The sequence below is a fragment of the Xiphophorus couchianus genome, chromosome 9 (assembly GCF_001444195.1).
Source record: "Xiphophorus couchianus chromosome 9, X_couchianus-1.0, whole genome shotgun sequence".
NCBI classification, from domain to species: Eukaryota; Metazoa; Chordata; class Actinopteri; order Cyprinodontiformes; family Poeciliidae; genus Xiphophorus; species Xiphophorus couchianus.
The window spans coordinates 22,252,686-22,274,168 of record NC_040236.1 but is presented as its reverse complement, the minus strand read 5'-3'; the positions used below and the strand labels follow the sequence as shown (position 1 = coordinate 22,274,168).

The 21,483-nt window shown below is 41.7% G+C and overlaps 4 protein-coding genes across 8 annotated transcripts in view; 2 read left to right on the top strand and 2 right to left on the bottom strand.

Annotated features, from left to right (window-relative positions):
- herc2 (HECT and RLD domain containing E3 ubiquitin protein ligase 2) overlaps positions 1-8,023 on the bottom strand; it is a 66,197-nt gene extending 58,174 nt beyond the window's left edge. For 3 of the 4 annotated variants that reach the window (XM_028026983.1, XM_028026985.1, XM_028026984.1), the window contains exons 1-3: positions 4,948-5,056; positions 3,102-3,195; positions 2,871-3,002 (exon numbers count right to left, since the gene is read on the bottom strand). In XM_028026983.1, the coding sequence (XP_027882784.1) occupies positions 2,871-3,002; positions 3,102-3,195; positions 4,948-5,019 (298 nt within the window). In that variant the 5' untranslated portion in view covers positions 5,020-5,056. Of the gene's footprint in view, positions 1-2,870; positions 3,003-3,101; positions 3,196-4,947; positions 5,057-7,906 lie in introns of those variants that run through there. The other variant, XM_028026986.1, reaches the window with a different exon arrangement.
- A 657-nt stretch (positions 8,024-8,680) lies between these two features.
- On the top strand, positions 8,681-13,417 carry nipa1 (NIPA magnesium transporter 1). The gene is made up of 5 exons (XM_028027305.1): positions 8,681-8,835; positions 8,957-9,004; positions 9,090-9,180; positions 9,678-9,835; positions 10,495-13,417. Exons 1-5 carry the CDS (start codon positions 8,712-8,714, stop codon positions 11,001-11,003), a joined length of 930 nt encoding a protein of 309 aa, XP_027883106.1. The 5' UTR covers positions 8,681-8,711; the 3' UTR covers positions 11,004-13,417.
- Positions 13,418-13,533: 116 nt separating this feature from the next.
- Positions 13,534-20,854, top strand: nipa2 (NIPA magnesium transporter 2). Of its 2 annotated transcripts, none has more exons than XM_028027304.1 (6): positions 13,534-14,353; positions 14,979-15,200; positions 16,704-16,760; positions 17,014-17,104; positions 17,347-17,507; positions 18,575-20,854. In XM_028027304.1, the coding sequence occupies exons 2-6, from the start codon at positions 15,062-15,064 to the stop codon at positions 19,219-19,221; spliced, it is 1,095 nt and encodes a 364-aa protein (XP_027883105.1). In that variant the 5' UTR covers positions 13,534-14,353; positions 14,979-15,061; the 3' UTR covers positions 19,222-20,854. The 2 variants fall into 2 exon arrangements, with proteins under 2 accessions (XP_027883105.1, XP_027883104.1); XM_028027303.1 differs by lacking the exon at positions 13,534-14,353 and adding an exon at positions 14,374-14,869.
- cyfip1 (cytoplasmic FMR1 interacting protein 1) overlaps positions 20,805-21,483 on the bottom strand; it is a 34,170-nt gene continuing 33,491 nt past the window's right edge. The window contains exon 31 of the mRNA XM_028027295.1: positions 20,805-21,443. Within this exon, the coding sequence (XP_027883096.1) occupies positions 21,279-21,443 (165 nt within the window). The 3' untranslated portion in view covers positions 20,805-21,278. The remainder of the gene's footprint in view (positions 21,444-21,483) is intronic.

The following is a 21,483-nucleotide window of genomic DNA, read 5'->3' as shown; positions in this document are numbered from 1 at the left end:
GTCTTTTGTGGCTCTAGTGTCCCTTACATGAAAGTAGGCTGACAGGAAACGGGGAAGGAGAGGGGGGAAGACATGCGGCAAATGTCGTCGGGTCCGGGAGTTGAACCCGCGACGAGGACTCAAGGCCTCCAAATATGGGTCGCGCTATCCCCTACGCCACCACGGCATGCCCCCAGGAATCGTATTTTTAAAGAAAAAGATTTGGAAAGTTTCTGCTACTTCACAACTATGCACTACTTTGCTTTAGTCTATCTGGCCTGTCATGATAACACATTGTGATGTACTATAAATTGTCCCAGTAATTATTGCGATAAACGATAATATTGTCATTTCGAGACAATTTTCAAGTAATTATATTGATAATGATAAAATAAAGCAAGGTTGCCTTCTTAAACACCAATAAACTTTAGTTTTCTGCAGAATCCTCCACACTGAAATAGGCAGATATTTTTTTTTTTTTTTTTTTTTCCTCCGAAGAGCTTTTTGCGGCGCTAGTGGCTCGCATTTTTTTGTACAGTAGGCAGACAGGAAGGAGGGTGAGGAGAGGGGGGAAGACATGCGGTAAAGGTCGTCGGGACCGGGAGTCGAACCCGCGACGTCCGCGTCGAGGACTAAGGCCTCCAAACGTGGGGCGTGCTAACCCCCTGCGCCACCACAGCACGCCCCAAATAGGCAGATATTTTAAATATCCAAAATAAAACCCAACAACCAAAATCATAAATTAAATGGATTATAATGTTTGTCAACAAAATTGCTCTTCAAAAAAAAATAAAAAAAAATCAAAGCAGAAATTATTGAACTCATTCATTTATCATGTGATTAATTGATTCATTGCTTAATGCGACAGGCTTTGGTCGATCAAATAAAATCTCAATAAAACGCACGCTGTAACTGGACAAAATGTTAAAGTTCAATCGGCGCGAATACTTTCAGAAGGCACTGTGTGTCCTTCCCGTGGATTCGGAACGATGCTACCCGTCGCTGATCTGATTTCAATACGAAGGGCTTAGATGTGAGCCGCATCTGCAGACACAAACATGTTCCACATATCTGAGCACACAATGGGAGAGCAGGAAGTGTGCCGCTTGAACTACAGGCATCGATAACGGAGCTCTGATGGATCCGGTTACACTCGCTGCAATATCAGACTTAGGCGCCGTCAATAAAATGACAGAGACAAACAGCCATATGGCTGCTAATAAACCCCGCGCTCTCCGGGTAGGCAGACAAGGCCATCTGCGCCCCTCGGCAACGGTTATCTCCTCTATCCAAAACACCGTCCCACCCAGTTCCTCGAATAAACACACACTCGCCTCCACCCCCTCCCCATCTGGAGTCTGCCGTAGGGCCCGCTAAGACTACGCTCTGCGGGGTAAAAATAACCACTCGGAACGGCAGAGTGCAAGTTGTCATTTCAGAGTTTCCACGAGCAACGCGCCAGCAAAACACACGCTCATCTGCAAAGTCAGACAGATAAACAGAGCGCGTCGGTGGTGTGTTGAAACGGCGAGCGTGCTCTGGATGTGGTCGACATTTAGGTGTTGTGAAACGAGCCGTGGTCAGCAGGGTATCCGTTACCCCACTCGGAATCAGGAAGGCGCAAAAACAACGAGATGTTCAGCGGGGAAACGGGACCCATTGGAAACAGAAGTCACAATCATCATCATCATCATCATCATCTAACTCCAGGGTTTGCTCTACATCACGTGTCAAACTCAAGGCCGGTGGGCCAAATCCGGCCCGCCATAGCTTTTTACGTGGCCCTCTAGATTCTTTTTTTTTTTTTTCTCCGAAGAGTTTTTGCGGCGCTAGTGGCTCGTATTTTTTACACAGTAGGCAGACAGGAAGGCGGGTGAGGAGAGGGGGGAAGACACGCGGCAAAGGTCGTCAGGACCGGGAATCGAACCCGCGACGTCCGCGTCGAGGACTAAGGCCTCCAAACGTGGGGCGTGCTAACCCCCTGCGCAACCACAGCACGCCTCTAGATTCTTGACTAAACACTGAGTGTGCTTAAATATTATGTTATCAATCAAATCAATGCAGTTTTTAGCTGTTTATCAATCAGTCTATACCAGCTTCTTGAGAATTATCATGAAAATTCACGGAAAAATCAACAAATCCCCACACTATTTTGTGCTAATGCATAATTGGGAGTTTATTGCAGATTTTTCTCAAAAATTGTCAAAAACTTTCTTACTTGTACTAAACAAGACTTGGTCCAAAGTGAAAATGAGTTGAACACCCCTGCTCTGCATGTAACTGATCGTAGCACACCACCACGGCAAAATAAAAGCCACCAACATAGCCTACATTTGTGAAATGTGTTTAAATATCACAAAATGTTCAAATTAGCTTTGTTCTGAAAAAAAAAGAATAAACACTGCCAGCCACTGCCTGTTTGGCTGCGATGCTGGTTACGGCACGCTGCACTGGTTTCAGGAGTGAAGTAAAACTAGAGATGAGAGTCTGAAGTAGAGGGAGGAAGAGGAAGAAGGAAAAATAACCTAAGGAAGGCCAAGTAGGATGCATTTTTAATTCAAGCCTGTGAGAACCTAATGGGAATATATGTTGCATTTGAAAGACAGTAACGTTGTTAATATGGTTTGGCCATCATGCGTAATGTGGGGGAAGACATGCGGCAAATATCGTCGGGTCCGGGAGTCGAACCCGCGACGGCCGAGTCGAGGACTCAAGGCCTCCAAATATGGGTCGCGCTAACCACTACGCCACCACGGCACGCCCGTGCGTAATGTTTGATACGCTTTGAAGGCTGCCCAATCAGCAGCGTCATGTCACACCCACCAATCAGTTTTTAGGAAATCCCAGAAGAAATCCCAAAAGAAAAAAAAGAAAACAAAAAACATTTCTACCTGGCTGCCGTCCCCAATCCCAGGTCTCGATGATGGCGTGATGAGCGGACGTCGGCGTCTCCTCCTCTTCTTTCTTCTCTTTGTCGCCGGGCTCATCTTTCTTCTGACCGCCGAAACAATCAGTGCAATCTTCTAGAATATCCAAAAATATTGATAATGATGAGAAACAAACGCAGACGGCATTGATACGTAAACATGAGTCAATCTGGCCTTAACGTGACGGAGCCATACCTGTGTGAGCCGATTCTTCCCCGTTGAAAGTTATTTCTTCATCTTTCACCATCTCATTCCACATCTCACTCAGTCCTTCAGCGGAGAAAGCCCGCTACCAAAGGTGGAGAGGTAATACAAAAATTTTAAAATATATTAATTAAATTTTTACAAAAACACCACATAAACAGGCAAACATGCAAACAAATGTTCCTGGACGATAAATTGACACAGCAATTATTGCGATAAATGATAATATTGTCGTTTGGAGACCGTTTTCAACCAATATACTTTTAATGGCATAATAAAGCAAGTTTGTCCTCTCAAAGGCCAATCAACTTTAATTTTGTAAGAAACAATCCACACTGGAACTTGAAGACATTTTAAATATCCAAAATAAAACACAAAAACCAAAAATAATAAATAAAAACTACAGACAACCAAACCCATAAATAAAATGGATTGATGGATATGATGTTTCTGTAAATTATATTGCCCTTGAAAAGATATTAATCATCAGAATGGACATTATCAAGTTCATTTGAATTTATCACGCGGTTAACTGACTGCTTAACCGTTAAGTTAATTAGGCTTACGTATAATTAACTTAATTTACTGCCAACTTTGAAGCCGTCATTTATTTCATGTTTATGTCAACTAGGATTTCTCGACGTTACAACATAACGACTGGAGATGAACCCAGAAATGGGACGGTGTCTGGAATCAGATGATTTTTATCCATTTGGTCCTGACTGGTGAGAAACCAGGCAGAAACGTCAAAATTATTTAAAAGTTTTATGACCAACAGTTTATCCTGCCAAGTCGGTGAGAGAGAGCAAGACTTTTCATAGGTAACAGAAAGGCTGAATGCATTACGGAAAGATTTCTGTACTTCATTGCGTTTAGCTCTTAAGCTGTGAGTTAGCGGACACGTTACCGTTAGAAAGGTTTTGAATATTGTGAAAGTTAAATACTATAAAAAACTTATTGTGTAACACCCTAATCAATTAGAGTAAGAGTTTCAGACAGTATGGCAACAAGTCACTTAATAACAAATAATTAAACTTGTCACAATAACAAGTTTTGCTGAATGATAAATTGTCCCAGAAATACCTGTGATATTATCGTTTACAGTTTATTATGCGATAAACGATAGTATTGTTGCTTTGAGACCATTTTCTAGCGATGTAATGGCACAATAATGCAAAGTTCAGCCTCTCAAAGACTAATGAACTTTGATTTTGTAACAAACACTTCACACTGGAAGTGGAAGATATTTTAAATATCCAAAACACAACAACCAAAAACATCAAATAAAAACACACACAACCAAATCCATGAATAAAATGATTATAGAGTCTCTGCAAACAAAATTGCCCTTCAAAAAACACACCAAGCTCATTTCAATTTATCACGCGACTAATTGATTCACAGGCTTACACATATTATTGTTTACATGAAGTTTATTTTTACGCTGGAACATTTTACTTCAAAAGGTTGTGATTAATTCAATATTTCACCATCAAATTATGTTGCTGGAATTTAATTCAATGCTCCCCCCCCGTCAAATCTTAACCCGGAATGCCAGTAAAACTATCGGGCCAGGAGCGCGTTGCTGCAGGAGCTAATCAGAACTGGACAAGTACAACTTCTAACATGACAATCAGACATGTTGATTGATTATTATGTAATAATCAATTCGTTCTGGACATCATCCACTGATTGTTTATCAGAATAATGAGGTTTAAGGGAAACAAACCTGACCATGCGGTCATTTTAAAAAATGGCACAGAGCAGCCATATCGACAAAGTTACTCAAGACGAATCCGGCGATCTGTGCGATCAGTGCCTCACCACGGTTACATACCTGTAAGTCTATTTTCAGCCATTTGTCATGAAATCTCAGCTGGGCGTCCAGGGTGAAAGACGGAGAAGGCATCTTCCCGTCTTCTCTCCTGGCTGCAAACGCAGCCAACCTGCAACACGTGAAGAGCTCTGTTACACATGAAACGTACATTAATGAAATATTTAATTTGCATGCTTATTCCACTCTCTTCACTTTGGGAGCCTACGCTTCCTCAAAGTACGAGGCATCCTCCGAACAGCTGAGTAACGACCGACAGATGTTTGGACAACATCAGCCTGAAATATTCAGATGTAGCGAGTCAGCTTACTGATGAAGTCTGCTGGTGGGAACACTAATAATTTTGGACAGAAGGACAAGGAGGACACAACAGCTTAATCATCACAAGGATGATGCAGAGAGGACTACCAGCTTTCAAAGGAAGGCGAAGACGTTTGTCCTCAATAAAAAGGTCTTAAAGGACGTTTCATCAAGAGACGCGATTCCTAGCGGACAACTTGGAATCAGAAACTCACTGTTCATGACAAACCAATGTTCGTTGGTTCGTCACGAGACGTTTCAATACACTACTTCACAGTCGCCATGGAAACCTTTCATGCGCACTTTGACACATGCCAATTTAAAAGTACATTTCTATCATCTCCTCTAGTATATTGCTAGGGGAATGTCACACTATAGTCTGGATGTCCATTCTGGTTGGATCAGAGGTCATAAGGGTCAAATTGGGGAACAGAGAGAGAGGCAAAAAAAAAGGAGGGTATAATTTTAAGCTTTTAAGAATATTACATGTACATTTTTATTAGATTTTTTTTTTTAAATGGCCATACTTTTGTGATTCGTTTAAACACGAATAAATCTAAACTAAAAAAAAATAAAACAGGTTTAAATATGTGCAAACAAATGTTTTTTTTTTGTTGTTGTTTTGGCTCTAGTGCCCTTTATTTGAAAGTACTCAGACAGGAAAGAAGGTAATGAGAGAGAGAGGGAAGACCAGGCAAAAGTCACCAGGCCGGGATTCGAACCTGCAGCGGCTGTGTCGAGGAATAAGGCCTCCTTAAGACGGTATCACGGCACCCCAACAAATCGGTTCCTTTACATGAAGAAAAGGGACAAATAGGGGGAGGAAACAGCAGCATGTAGTTACGAATAAGGGTACGAATTGGCGAAGGTGAGAAATGCCTTGACTACTCTTTACTATTATCAAGTATCCAAGCGTTTCAATCAAACAGCGGTAATACGAAAACTCAAAGCGCATCAACAACTGGCATAATGCTTTTATCCATTTCTAGGTAGTGCTTATTATAGGGGTCGTCTGACATGAAAATTAGGGCTGATATCCAATATTAATATTGCAGCTGAGGTCAAAAACCAGAATTATATACATTTCAATGACGTGAATAAATGACCACACTGCTGACGCTGCTTCAGTTAAAACACCCCCACAATTCTGCGCTTCATTACTGCCACAAACCAGACAAATACCACATGACCAAAACCCTCCCTAAAACACAAACATAAACAGCAACAAGATGGAAATAAACATCAGTTGTTAGTATCGGCACAGTTTTACTTATTGAGCCGATATGTTAAAAAATAACCAACATCAACCGATACAGATGTTGATGGCAATATATAGTGGATCCCTAGTTTGTTTAAAAAAAAAAATAAAATTGAGGGTTGAACAATATTAGGATAATGTGCATTTTCTGTATCATTATTGAGTATTGCAAAAATGAAAACAATTGAAGGCATCAAACCTCTACAAAGGAGGCCAAAAATATTATTGGCACGCAGATTTTCAGTGGGTAGCGCTTGAAATATAATAACCAAATAAACATTGCGTCCGAGGAGTTTGTTATTTTTGTGATATTGCACAAATTGATAGTGCAATGACAACTGCAATATGATACATTGAGCAACTCCAGTCTGTATCACAAATGTGCTTCAGGGTTATCAGATTTGTTTTTAAGTTCAAGTTCTAAAAAGGATCCCAAGATCTTACACTCATGACTTCAACTTGAGAAAATACTAATACAGAGAGGGGGGGGGGGGGGAGGACTGTGATGTATTCAGGTTCTTTCAGAAGCGCCGGACCTTTAAATAGAATAGTCCAACAAAAACCACATTTCCACAAACACAAACAGTAATTTGGGTGGGGAAGAAAAAAAAACAGTTTTTCTTGTAAGTGTAGGCACTTTCCAGATTAGGAGTGAGACTTATGTGGATAAGAGTGAGAATTGGCAACCCTGAGCTAACACTCATAGGCCATGACATATTATCACACCGGTGTAAACAACTGGGAGGATTTATCATTTGTTGTGAAAACCCTGGACGGCATCACATCAGTATTCAATGACAGTTATGCATACAGGAACACCTGACACGGGTCAAAAATGTTGCTATAAGCAAAAAAAAAAAAAACATTAAATGGACTTGCTATATCTGACATATGGCTATACACAAGGCTATTAGCCCTCATGTGTATGAACTTTATGAGCGATAATACCTTCAACTTAATCAAAACACTGACACTTTTAAGCTGTTTATGCGACATACCGCTTCATGGATATCCCCGTGATTTAAGGCCAGGAATTTATGCAGCTATGAGCCTGCATGAAAACAGGAAAGCTGTGAATGCTAGCACAGGCACGGTGGTTTTCGCTTGCTAGCAAGTGTGACAGCAGACTCCTCCAGCGGCTAACACCGTCCTCTGACACAGCATCACCGCAGCCGTAGGGCGCTCTATACCGCTAACTAGCGTACGCTTCAAGTCAGGGACTGGAGGAGCTAACCAATTCACCGGCTAACCAGCTAACATTTACAAAACGCTAGCTTTCCCTTGCTCAACTAGCTTCCGTCATCCAAGAATCCCTGCAGACCTGACGCTAAAAGGAAGCGGAACACCGCGTTCGGGACAGTCTTGCGAGACAACGCAAACCAAGACAAGACATTCATAAATTACCTGCGGTCACTTGTCAAGCTCTTCTCGTCCCCTCAGCTGCTTTACTGCATTAACAAGACGTTCATAATGGATTTGATTGACGGGTCTTGGACCAGATAAGGAGGCATGGAAACCATTTACGTATACAGACTGCTAGATTAGATGCGATAGGTCTGGTTCACCGCTACTCCCGATGTGGGGTGGGCGCAGTCAGTTTCTGCTCCGCCCGCGCGGGTGAGCGGCGTAAATATAAACCACGCGCCACTTTTGCAGTGGAGGCGGGATGTTGAAGAGGCGGAGTTGACCTGGATTGAGAGAAAACTGTCCACTGGGTGGCAGTGTTGCTCAGTGAAACTCTTTATGTCTCAATTAGTGTTGCCAGATTGGGAAATTGGGCTTCTTATGAGCATGTTGGGGTGAGAAAAACAGCTTTTTGGGGGGTTGTTAAAATGTGGGCTAGTTGTCATTGTGAGACAGAAAAGCAAAAAAAACTTTTACATTTTAATTAAATGCCGTGCTTTGCACTTATATTATTCATCTATTTTGAAATGCCTAAAATCTGCCAAGCATGACATCATCAGTGATTGGTTAATCAAATGTCACTCTACACCAGCACTGTAAAACAGAAATCCCAATGCAACTTTTTTAAGACTTAAAAGGACATGATAGCGCCACAAAAAAGCCATACGTCTCTCCCTGACCCAAGAGTCCAAAAAAAGAGACAACCAAAAACCCGCTGCTTTTTGTGTGGGACGTGTTTTTACATTGTGTTTGCGCTGGAAACAGTCAATCAGATCTGGCAACCCTGGTCTCAAAGCACACAGCAATGGCCGATAACTCATGGCTGACTGGCGCTCCGCTGGGGATAGCAATAGCCGTCATATCAAGCTTTATTAATGGCTCGACATTTGTCCTGCAGAAAAAGGGAATACTGCGGTCTCGTGACAAAGGTATGGGGGGAAGAAGCAAGCACAGATAGACTCGGAAAAATACGTGACGGTGGTGACACTACTAAACAAATGTATTATAAAGTTGAGTGCAGCGCGGTCTGAACCCGTTCATGTCTTGCAGGGTGTTCGTACCTTACAGATGTGGTGTGGTGCAGTGGAACGCTGTGCAGTGAGTGTGTTATTAAGAATGTTTTGTTCCTTGAAAGTTTTTGTTTTTCAGCTAAATGTGATCTCACACCCGTCTGCTTTCTCAGTGATCATTGGTCAAGTTGGGAATTTCCTGGCGTATAACCTGGCCCCTGCTGTGATTGTTACACCATTAGGGGCCCTTGGAGTACTGTTTGGGTAAGCCCCAGCCACGAGTGACGCTGGCCAAATTGGTGGTGGCAGCATCATGCTGTGGTGATGTGTTCCGTCAGAGGGCACAGGGCAGCTGGAAATGTGAAAATGCAGTTTGTGTCACACTTATTTATGTGATTGGTGTTCAAAAGTAGCACATTGCAAACGGGAATATTTATTAAGAGCACTACTTGTGTTTGTGGGGCCATAATTGCATACAGTTTCCTAAAAAATAAGTAATAAATAGTTGTTATCGTCAAAAGTATTGCTATCACGATAGCATCGCAAAATATCCCGCGATATTTTGCATGATGTCATAGAAGAAATTAGCAAAACAAATCAGGTTATCTGCTTTCTTAGTAGGGTGCTGTTATTTAAACTTAAATTATAGATGTGTCCGGCTTTGCACATCTATCAATGTGAAAAACTGAAATTGATAGGAAGGCCTTTGTGAGACCACTTGAACTCTGTATTTGTAGTAATGTTGTCCTCTTGGGATACAGAGCAGTCCTGGCTTCTTGGATCCTGGAGGAGCGTTTAAACGTCCTGGGGAAACTCGGCTGCATCATCTGTTGCTGCGGCTCCGTCGTGCTCATCATTCATGCCCCTAAAGCGGTGGCAACGTCAAGGCAGGAGCTTGAAGATGGACTGTCAGATCCAGGTGCTAATTTATACACCGAGTTATTAGGACCATTGTAGATAGAAAAAGAAAAAGGGAATACATTTCTGCCAAAAACCTAAGTTTGTTTTTTTTTTTCCTAGAAAGAACTGACAAATTTCTGTGCTTGAAAATGGAAAAGGAGGAGATCTTTCCTGCCAACAACCATCACCATCTACAATAACTTTAAAAAAATTTCAATTAATATGACTTTGAACAGTTAATTACCCTTTGGGGTCAATAAAGTATTTTTGAATTTGAAAAGTCAAAAATGTGAAAAAAAAAAATCATTAATTTTGAAATTTATATCAGAAATTGCCTAGAAAATCATTTGGGAAATTTTGGAGTTTCAAAAGTCAAAGATTTTGAAACTCCAAAATTTCAAAGGTTTTTCTCAAATTCTCAGATTAATCCCAAAATTCTGACTTTAGAAAAGTCAAATTTTTTTCTTGCAAATATTTGACTTTTGGATCTGAGAAATTTTCTTGTATTTTCTAGAAAAAAAACAACAACTGAGTTTAATTTTAAAATGTACTCCTCTTTTTTTCAATCTATAATGGACCTAATATGCTGTCGTACATTTCTCTTTTACTAACACTTTTTAATGTGCGTGTGAAACATGGCGGACCGTGTCACTCATCGTCTACTCTTTCCTCCTGCAGTGTTTGTAACCTACATCCTGCTCGTGGTGCTGGCCCTGGTCACCCTGATCGTGTGGGTCGCTCCAGCTCACGGGACGTCCAACATCATGGTGTACGTCGCCATATGTTCGCTTCTGGGAAGCTTCACCGTCCCGAGCAGCAAAGGACTCGGCCTGGTGGCTCCTGATGTGTTCGGTGAAGGACAGCCAAATGTCGGCGCTGTGGCTCTCTTCCTTGGCCTGCTGGGGGCGCTGGCGGTCAGCATACTGATCCAGTTCTTCTTCATCAACAAGGCCTTGGAGTGCTTCAGCTCCAACATATTTGAAGCGATATACTACGTGACGTTCACGTCCACCGTGATTTTCGCTTCTGCCCTTCTGTTCAAGGAGTTGACGGGACTCACGTTCACCGACGGCCTCGCCGTGCTCTGCGGCCTGACAATGGTGTGTGTGGGAATGATACTCCTTCGAATTTCCCAGGAAGCTGTGATTACCTGGAAGGAGAAAAAGGAACGGAAAAAGACGGACTGATTGTGTTACGGTGTTTTTTCGAGGGGGAGGTTTGTTTTGCAGGACACAGACTCTGTTGCTCTGCACTACCTCCCCTTTAAGTGACCAAAGCTGTGAGATGAAAAGCTCAGCCGTGACCTTTGACCACATAAGTGCGAGGAGGAAAGCATTGATTACATTGTGAGCATTTTATCGGATAGTGGCTGGGATTTGTCTGGGAACAAAATGGCGTTCTGTAGTGATGGGTCCGGCAACCGACGCATCGGCGCATGTGTCGAGCCTTTAGACAAAACCCCGTGTTGGTGCGCGTATTGCTTTCAGCAAGTCACGTGACCGATACAGGAACTGTTTTGAACACTGGCGCGCCAAACTGTGTTTATAAGGAAGCGAATCTGTCAACGGGATGCATTTGCCAAAAGAATTCTTGATCTTTTACGGTACAACGTCAACTATGGAGCCTCAAGGCAAACGAAAGGTATCGTGGTTTGGGACCATTTTGATCTTGCGTCAGAAAACAAGCTATTGGTTATCACTTCTTTGTTGTTTCATCCGGTTCTTTTCCGTTTCTACTTGATCTATCTGAATCCAAACTCAGCTGAAATTGACTCTTAGTTTACTTTCATATTATGTTCCGCAGGTTAAGTGTTGCATATGTTTGACAGAACTGCCTTATTTAAATAAATCCACCTCCTCAATGCTGAGGCATTGTAGGGCCAGGCATCAGAATGAAGTCCCAGATACACCCAGGATAAACTCGGGTATACAGCCATTCTACAAATTACTCAGTTTCTTTTTAGAAATTATTTCATATAAATGTATTATTTACTTAATTTTTTTTTTTCTTACAGCAGGAGAAGCTGTCAAAAAAGCATAACAGACTAAATTTCAAAATGTTGGAAAAACTTATTTTTTTGAATGAAAATTTGTGGGAAATAAAATTCCAGTCCACAAGCATCCTCATTCCACACACGTTCACTTAAATTTTCATCACTTGGTACATGTTCACATTATTTAATGACTGGGTCTAATAATATCAAATATATTTTGAATTTAACTGAAGATATGACTTAATACAATATATAATACACAATAAAATACAATGACTTAAATCTTATTGTATAGACTAGGTCATCAAATCAGTCTGTCAACTATGTTGCCTGTAGGGATTTTTAATGTCCAGCAGGTGTCAGTATTCAGTGACACAGTATCGATACAGTTTTGCTATGGGTCGAAACGATACATGACGCCTCATTTACCCATCACTAGCGTTCTGCACCTGAAGGGCTGTACAAGAATAAGGAAGTGTAGGGACTTTATACAGTGCTTTGCAGAAGTGGTGATATAACTAGAACTTTATTACATTTTGACAAAACACAACCACAAACCTCTGTGCATTTTATCAACTAGGCCAAAGTAGAGTAAAGTAGAGAGGAAGAGGAAAAAGATGTTTAATGATCACACGTGACACACACTCCACCCCTATAACATAGTGAGGCATGATGGTGCCACTGCCATGTTTTACTAAGAGGCTGGCTACTTATGCAAATAAAAATTAAAAGGTTGTGCCTGTTTGTGAAACCCGTACGGGTCTCTTGTAGGGGGTAGACTGAGAAATCAGATCAAATTTCCTTCGTTTTGGCAAATTGTCAATCGGTTTATACTTACAAGTGAAATAGAGCTGGACAATAGACCAGTAGCAATATATGTACAATGTGGCCGATATCAATACATAATATGTCTAATAGGATTTTCAATAATGTCACTGAATTCTGATCCAGTACTGCACAGCATTCTGGGGGACGTAGGCAGAGGAAAGGCTTTAGCCGCTCAACTTAGCTGAGCTAAGCTAGGTTGAGCTTAGCTAAGCTAAGCGGTGGCATCAACTAACTCACTCACTCTTTGGTTACCTGGCAACAACCATATTTTTTGTTTTAAAAGAAAAGGTTTGAAAATCATGTGTAATTTCCTTTCCGGTCTGTCAAAGATGATGAAAGTTTCTTTTAATATTAAATAACAGAATTGGTATTCTGTTATTGACTCCTAGTTTTTCTATAATAACATAAGCCATTATTATCCCTGTTATTCTAACTTTATCTGTCAGTTCATTCCAAATTACTATTAAATTGCCTGCATTCGTCGTATCTAAACAAATCACTCTGCTTTGGTTCATCTACAAGGTTTCCCCACAGGGTACTTACAACATTACCTACACTTGGACTTGAACTGTGCCTTTTGAATTATTCAGCCATTTCACCCGATGATTCTTGAGCACCGGTGTTGCATAAAAGATGAAGAGCAACTGCATCGTTTCAGTCAGATGAAGGGAGTTTTAAAGCTGGTGATGGTTTACACTTTTATTTAATTTTATTACAATGTCGCATAGATGTTTTTTGTAATCTTTATTGATTTTACATGTAATAAATGAATAGAAACGCTTTCTCCTGTGGGATTTTCTTATTACAGTGTCAGTCGGATTTCTACATATTAAGTTATACCGTTTAAGTCGAAACGTTTAATGATTCATTTGAACATTTCTCTTTCCAGGGTGGAATGTTCTCACGACAAACAACTTTTTCATCCTTTTAAATGTTAACTCTGGATCCCTCTTGTTACAATTATGCGTACAAGCAAAAAATACTGTACACATACCTCATACTACTACCTATTATTTTATCCACTTGGTGCACTGACTCTCCTGGCACCACAACAGATCCTCAGCATGATTGTAGGATCGAAAGCATAACTTTTAAGTCAGTCGAACACAATTATTGTTACTGTTGTGATCAAAAAGGCCTTGTCGGAGTCGTAGTAACACATCCAGATAACTTGTATTTAATTATAAAGTTTTGAACTGATTATTTTTGGAGGGGTATGTTTGTATGTTTTTGATGAGGGAATGACATTATTATATGACATAAACCTAAAAAAAACAGTCGATTTTGCATAACACCAACCTTTATAGCAGCCCTAAAATATATTCTCTTTATGGCCTCGTGTTAGTTTGAGCCGCCTCTTCCGTTTCTTTGCTTTTGAGTTGTTTTTACACTGATTCTGGCTTCGTGTTGTAATGTAGAACCCCGTGGAGTGGGTGCCGTGTTCCCGGTCAGAGGTCTGTAAGTGATCTCTGTGGTACTGGGTTTCAGCCGGCGGAGGGCACACGGTTCAGCGGCCTCCGCTCTGCCCTGATAAGCAGCAGCAGAAGAAGAAGAAGCAGCAGCTCGCGGTGTGGCAGTCCTCCAGTGGCCGCTATCGGTACCTGGTTGAAGAAGGAGGAAACAGTATGTGACCGTCCAAAGCAGAGCCGAGACGCAGGCTGGCCAGTCGCTGTTCGCTTGGTTTAGAGGGGGGGAAATACAGCCGCCTTTGAGCAGGTAAGTAAGGTAGTAACTCCTCAAACTGCGCTGCTCGCCGCTCACACTGACTCCTGTGGCGTAGCTAGGAGTGCTGTGACGCTAATGGTAGCTAACGTGTTCGGCTCGCTGTGCTCTGTATCCATTTATTAGTAGCTGAGTCAAATTATGGGTTAGGCGCGTCAGAGCTTCTGCCGAAGCAGCTTATTGGTTGATAATAGAGCCTTAATTATAGCCCGAGCTTCCTCAGGTTAGCTTCCTATCAAGGCGCACCTGACTAATACAGGAATGCTGCTTCCTGATTCCAAACTCCTGAAAGAAGCTCATTTACATAGCAGCTGACCGAGTTTCACAAGGTTTTGTGTCCGTGGCGGCGCAACACTCAGACAACCGGTTGGATAAGCTCAGCCTCTCATGTCTTTGTTTGGGATAAGGCAGCAGAGGGACTATATGTTCTTAAACGCGCTGCGCCCTAAATGGATTTCTTCAACCCGTCAGGTTCTGGTTTCCCGCTGTGTAACGTGTCCTGTGTCGCCGGTAGGTTCCCGCTGTAAGGGACGGACGTGAAGTCTGAGGAATCTGTGTTGTTGTTGTTGTTTCTTATTGGGCTCTTTCAACCTCCCACCTCCTTCTTTCCTCCCTCCAGGTTGCCAGAGCTGCTCCTTCGGAGAGCATCTTCCCTGCTTGGTGGTGGATGTGAAAAATCACTCCAACACATCCAGGATCACCATGGGTCAGGACCGGGGGAAGTACGATTTCTACATCGGCCTGGCTTTGGCCATCAGCTCCAGCATCTTCATCGGTGGAAGCTTCATCCTGAAGAAGAAAGGTCTTCTGAGGCTGGCTAAGAAGGGATCGATGCGGGCAGGTACCGGCCGCTCTTTGTCTGAACACCCAGATCACAACATATCTGATTGAATTTGCCAGCTCCCCTTAAGGCACTCCCTGCTGCTGATGTGCATCGCTGACAGCCAAACCAGAAGTCGGACCAGTCAGGAAACTCGCTAATCCCTGCCCTGTGTTTTACAGGCGTGTTTATACCAGCTCCCTGGAGCAGGGTGTGTTCATGTGTGTGTGTGTGTCACAGAGTCTTTTCAACTCCTGGTAATCATTAATATCAGTAGCTCACTTGACCTTTTCCTCAGATCTGAAGGTTCTTCTTTTGGTTAGTTTCGATAATGCACTTTAGACAGCAAGTGTAATGAAGACCAGGTGATATTTTAATGGTTCGTAATGTCTAACAGCATTTGTGTAACATAAATGGACTAATATGAGTTTTAAACAACGTTCTTTATAATCAAACCTACAAAAGAACAAGACCTTTAGTGTGAGGATCATCTTGATTCTGTCTTCTTTTTTTTAAGTCCAGGTTCCTGAAGAACTTAGGATTCAAACATAATCTTCTTAATTACAGGTTTAGTCACTAGTTTTATGGAACCTACTTTTCCAATAATGTTGCAATGAAATATTGAGGCTTTTATTTGGATGAGTATTTCTACGCCTTATTTTAAGAGAATTGGCGATCTACTGCAGACATCCGCAGCATGGAGCTGAGTGTCTCTTTAGTCCTTCCGAGGTTTAATAATAATAATAAATGTGACCAAAAATGCTAAAGAACCAATTGATGTTTTTTTTTATAAAGATGTAATAAATCCAGGTTTTAGGAGTTGATGTATGTGTATGGAAATAATTGCATTGCGTTTTTACAGTAGAATGACATTAAAAGTATAAGTAGTCATTTTTTTCCCCCAAATATCAAAATCCCGTCCAAGAAAAGTGGATCAATCCTTGCGTTTTCCAAAGTTTTTATGTTTTTTTTAAATTTATTTGAAAACCCAGAAATAAATAAAACTGGGGTTCTTTAAAAATATTATTTAAATAGTTGATGTAACATTTGCATCTCTTAAAGTTTTATTTAGAAGGAGTGAGGGCTGAAATGGCACTTTGGATTGTAAATGTTGCCGACTCCTGGTATGACTTGTAAGACCCTGTCCCCTTTTTTAATTATGGCATCTGTAAGCTTTATTTTGAAAGGCCGGACTGATCCAGTGTGACCAGTCTGGTCTAGCAAATTGAAATCCAGTCTAGTAATAATCTAATATGGAAGACTTAAAGTCTCCTATTTTGGGAAACTTACATAAATCACACAAAGTGCAAAGGGTCAAGCATAATGGACGCTGTACAAAAAGGTGGTTTTGGTTAAAAAAAAACTTCTCAAAAAGTGAGTGGTAAGTAAGATCTGATGCCTCCTTATGATGATTTTTTTTTTTACTCTGTTCTTACACGTGAGGTTGCTTCTTGATTCACTCCTCTCTATTTATTGATACGCTACGCAGTAATAAAATCTGTTGGGTTTTTTTCTGTTTTTCAGGGCAGGGCGGTCATGCATATCTTAAAGAATGGTTGTGGTGGGCTGGTTTACTATCAAGTAAGTGATAAGCTTTGTGTTATTGTAATGTTTTTGATCACATTTCCAAATCTGTAGCTATATATATATATATATATATATATACTTTTTTTTTTTAACTTTCAGTTGATTTGCTTCTGTGATATGTGTGCTTCAGTGTGTTTGTACTCGCCCTGTTTTATTGCAGTGCGGCAAACCTCCCCATGTCTGACTATATTGCGACATGTTCTGACTGTATGCTAACGTTTTTGGTTTTTAATTTTTTTTATTTCAGTGGGTGCTGGAGAAGCAGCCAACTTCGCAGCATATGCTTTTGCCCCTGCCACCCTGGTCACGCCCCTGGGAGCCCTCAGCGTGCTCGTCAGGTACAGACGCCTCATCACGTGCCCTCCACACCGAAACGTTTTTATCAAAACCATCGTGCAGCTATATGCCGTCTTGAAACTGGAGCAAACGGCCCTCTCTTTGTTTTTCAGTACATTCTTGAGTAAATGACCTGAAGTAACAGATAGTGTGGAATCTTGTATGTTTTGTTTCCAAGCATGTGCAATCCTAGGTTTAAACTTTCCATGACAGGTGGTGTTGTTTTGGTTTTTTCGTGCTTCAGTGCCGTGCTGTCGTCGTATTTCCTGACTGAGCGGTTAAACCTGCACGGGAAGCTGGGCTGCCTGCTGAGCATCCTGGGCTCCACCACCATGGTCATTCATGCGCCGAAGGAGGAGGAGATCGACAGCCTGGAGGACATGGCCAAGAAGCTGGTCGACCCAGGTAGGGATGACTCGGCGGAATAAAATGGTGCCGTCACACACGAGAGAGGTGAAATGCTGCCTCAAAGCTTTCCGCAACTTTCTGCTCGACAAGCTCACACATGCACTACCCTTTTGTTGATCTAGCACAGGGGACAGCGAGACTTACAATGTAAAGAGACTTTTTGCTCTCAAGACAACAACAACAAAAAAAAAGATTTAGAACCACAAATGCAACATATGCTTTTGAAGAAAATAAAAAAGACAATATTTTAGACAAAATATCTACTTTAGGAGTTAAAAAAAAAAAAAAAAAAACTCGCTCTGTTTTATTTCTATTGTTTAGGATTTAAAATAAAGAACATAAGAGGTTGTTATTTTTATTAAAAAAGCACAGATTCTAACCTAGTGTAATAAGGACAACCTACCTAAAAACATATTACTGATACTGTTGGTGTCATTCTTTCTGGACATTCAGTGCAAATATTGCAGACATTTTATTTTTTTTTAATGGCCAAAATAAAAAATTCCGCATTTGTTGCTGTATCTTTATTTAAAAACACCAACTGTTTTTTCTTAATTTTTAGTCAGAAGTTAACAAGAGCCATTGTGGAAGGTGTAAAGACTGGCACCGGAACCACAGGTTGCAGCCCCTATGTCAGGGTTTCTGTAGGTTTCATCAATTTAAATTTAAGACTTTTAAGTTCATTATGACAGGAATTTAAGACCCGTGTCTCCGTAGGAATGTATGAACATCATCCAGACAACTGGCAATAAGTTTCAACTTTCCCATGACGGACCCCAACAAAACTAGTGAGCTAGCAACATTATGTTAGCACTTAGCAGGTAGCCTCTACTGTCTCAAGAACGCAGTGAAGACATTTGAGTGAAATTAAGATTTTTGCCTGAGAAAAAAAAAATCCCAGAATATACAAGATCAAAAAGATGTAAGACCTCTGATTAACATATGAACATATAAAAAAGAGTTTTTGAGAAACTTGCTTGTTCTAGCACACAAAATACATTCTTGTTTGTGGTTTGAATACTATTTAAAAAGATTATTCCTCATTGTATTTTTTTTTTTTAAAGGGTTTTTGTTCTTCGCCACTCTTGTCATCATTGTGGCTCTCATCTTCATCTTTGTGGTCTCCCCGCGCCACGGTCAGACCAACATCCTGGTTTACATCACCATCTGCTCCGTGATCGGGGCGCTCTCCGTGTCCTGCGTCAAAGGCCTGGGCATCGCCATCAAGGAGGGCATCGCCGGCGTCAACGTGTTTAAGAACCCCCTGGCCTGGATCCTCCTCCTGGGTCTGGTGAGCTGCGTGAGCACGCAGATCAACTACCTGAACAAGGCCCTGGACATCTTCAACACCTCGCTGGTGACGCCCATCTATTACGTGTTCTTCACCACGTCCGTGCTCACCTGCTCCGCCATCCTCTTCAAAGAGTGGGAGCACATGGGCGCCGGCGACGTGATCGGCACCCTCAGCGGCTTCCTCACCATCATCGTGGGCATCTTCCTGCTGCACGCCTTCAAAGACGTCAGCGTCAGCTTGGCGACACTGGCCGTGTCCATCAGAAAGGAGGAGCGCGGTGGCGCCCCGGCGGCCAACGGCTCGGCCGCTCACACCAACTACGAACTGCTGCAGGACGAGGACATGGAGGACAGGAGTGTGCCTTTCGACAGCGTCTCCAGGAGGAACGGAGCAATGACTTCCTCTTTAGATGCTTAATAAACGTTTTTTTTTGTCTTCAGACTCAACCGTTGGGTTGGTGCCGATAGCTTCTAAAATAATGAGACAATCAACTGTGAGGGGAGGAAGAGGGACACGGATGGACCAGTAGATTGTATTTGTTTTCATTTGCCTTAATTTACTCAGACTGTCGTATTTGGTTATAGCTGGGGGTAAGTAACTTGTGAGAAAAAGTTTTTACATATTGGTTAAAACTGTCACCATGTCCACACACTACGACACAGATAATCAGTGAATACATCGAGCTCCTCCACTTCATATTAGTGCTACTGGTGCCGTCGGAAGGAATGCACCACTCCTAGTCAGAAGCAACCTTTGAACTTTACATCATGTTATAAAGTTATTCCCTCATCAAAAAACACACCTGGAGTGTTGCCTTGACTCTTTCATGCATGTTTGAGAAATCCTTTCATTGCCCATGGCAACCATTCAGCTGTGCAAAACATCTGGTTGGAGCTAGCTCCGCCTGTGAGGCGCAGCTCCTCCTTGGAGATGCAGTTTACGAGCTTCCGCCTCACAGAGCGGCTTTCTCCCATATGCCTCCTCTCAGCGGCAGCAATAGAGGAGCCATGTGATGACTTCCTGAAGGCGGAGTTTCAGAAAGAGCAGGTGTTTTTAAAGAGACAGAGGCCCAATTTTATGGCGTTAAATTAGGAAATAAAATTTCTTTTAGGTCGTATTTGACACATGTAGCGTTTTTATAGCAACTCAAGTTAACTTAGTTACTTTATTGAGCTCTAAATGACACTATATGGCTGGAAAATACATAATATTGCTTTTAAGTCTGACACCAGGGCAAATTATGGAGCCCAAGCTCTACGTTTAGCCAAGCGTCGTTCTGTACCCTCGCTAAGGGTGTTAACCTGTTGTGGTTATTATTATGCAAGCGTGCAGCAGTGTGTGTGAGGAGATAAAAATAACAGAGCAAGGATGCAAAAATCATACTGCCATAACACGCCGCTGCTAAATGCGCTAATGGTGGAGAGACAACTTACCTTTCCAAGAAAACCGTTTATCCGATGTCATCTGTGGCTATGCTAACTAGCCTTAGCATTCATGGCAGGCTCCGCTGACAACAGAAGCTGTAGATTAGCAGCGCTAAGAGCCTCCCTCTGGCTCTGATTGGACGACTGAGCGGTGTACGTCAGTAGTTAGCTATAGGAGGCAGAGGAGCTCCATTTTCTTTTTCAGATTGTCTGTAATGCTATATTGTCACGACTGTGATAGTTTTAATAAATATGAAAAGCCAAAAAACACATTTATAAAAGTAACCTACCCCGGCTTTAACTGACCTGCATTCCTCTGTAGCTCTGTAAATATTTTCTAAAGAAATGCTTTGTTATATGTGCATGGATTTTCACACACTGACCTTCTTTCTATGAATCAAAAATATAAAGCTAATATATTCTGGTTTGAGGACCTGCTGACAATGACATTTTGACAAGAACCTCACTTTGATTGACATTTTGTTTTGTGATACTTGAAAGTAATTTATGTTTGGAGTCTTATCTGGCGGTAGGTGGGGGAACTTTTTACATAAAAAAAATCTCTTGACAAAAAAACCATTTGTTACATATTTATTGAATTAAATTGATTAAAAGATTTCAAACAAGGCACAGTGAATAATTTGCTTAACATAATAAGGATGAGGGTTATTTCTCATTAGTCTTTAAAATGTTTGAGCATGCATGTAGACAGTACAAAATTACCATTTTTTTCCTTTCTCAAAAATAGGTTCACCCTTTTAATGTTCCACCACAGCAAACCCTTAAATACTCATAAAACTAATTTCCCTCCCTGAACTACAGCTACCTCCAAGTACAAAAGAATAGCTCTTTCAAAAAAGGGCGGCATCTATTCTTATAAGGCACAAGTGAAAACAAAAAAAAAATAAAAATTAAAACGTTCAAAAAGTGGCCCCATATATTGCAGTTAATAGTCCTTAGCTACTGAAGGCCAAAGGGAAACAGGAGAATGCTGACAGTGTTTGGAACCCAGAAGTGGTCCCAAAGTGCGAGCGGACGAGCAGCAGCGCCTCAGCTGCTGGCGAGCGACTGGTGGATCGGTGGCTGGAAGCAGCGGACGTGTTCCACCGGCATGTTCTCTCCGTCTCCAGACTTCATGTATTTATTCAGGATGGCAAAGATCTCATCGTTCAGGACCTGGAATTTGCGGATTCTGTCCACCATCTTCTTTAGAGGCTGGAGAAAACACACAGATACGCCCCATGTTACCATATTT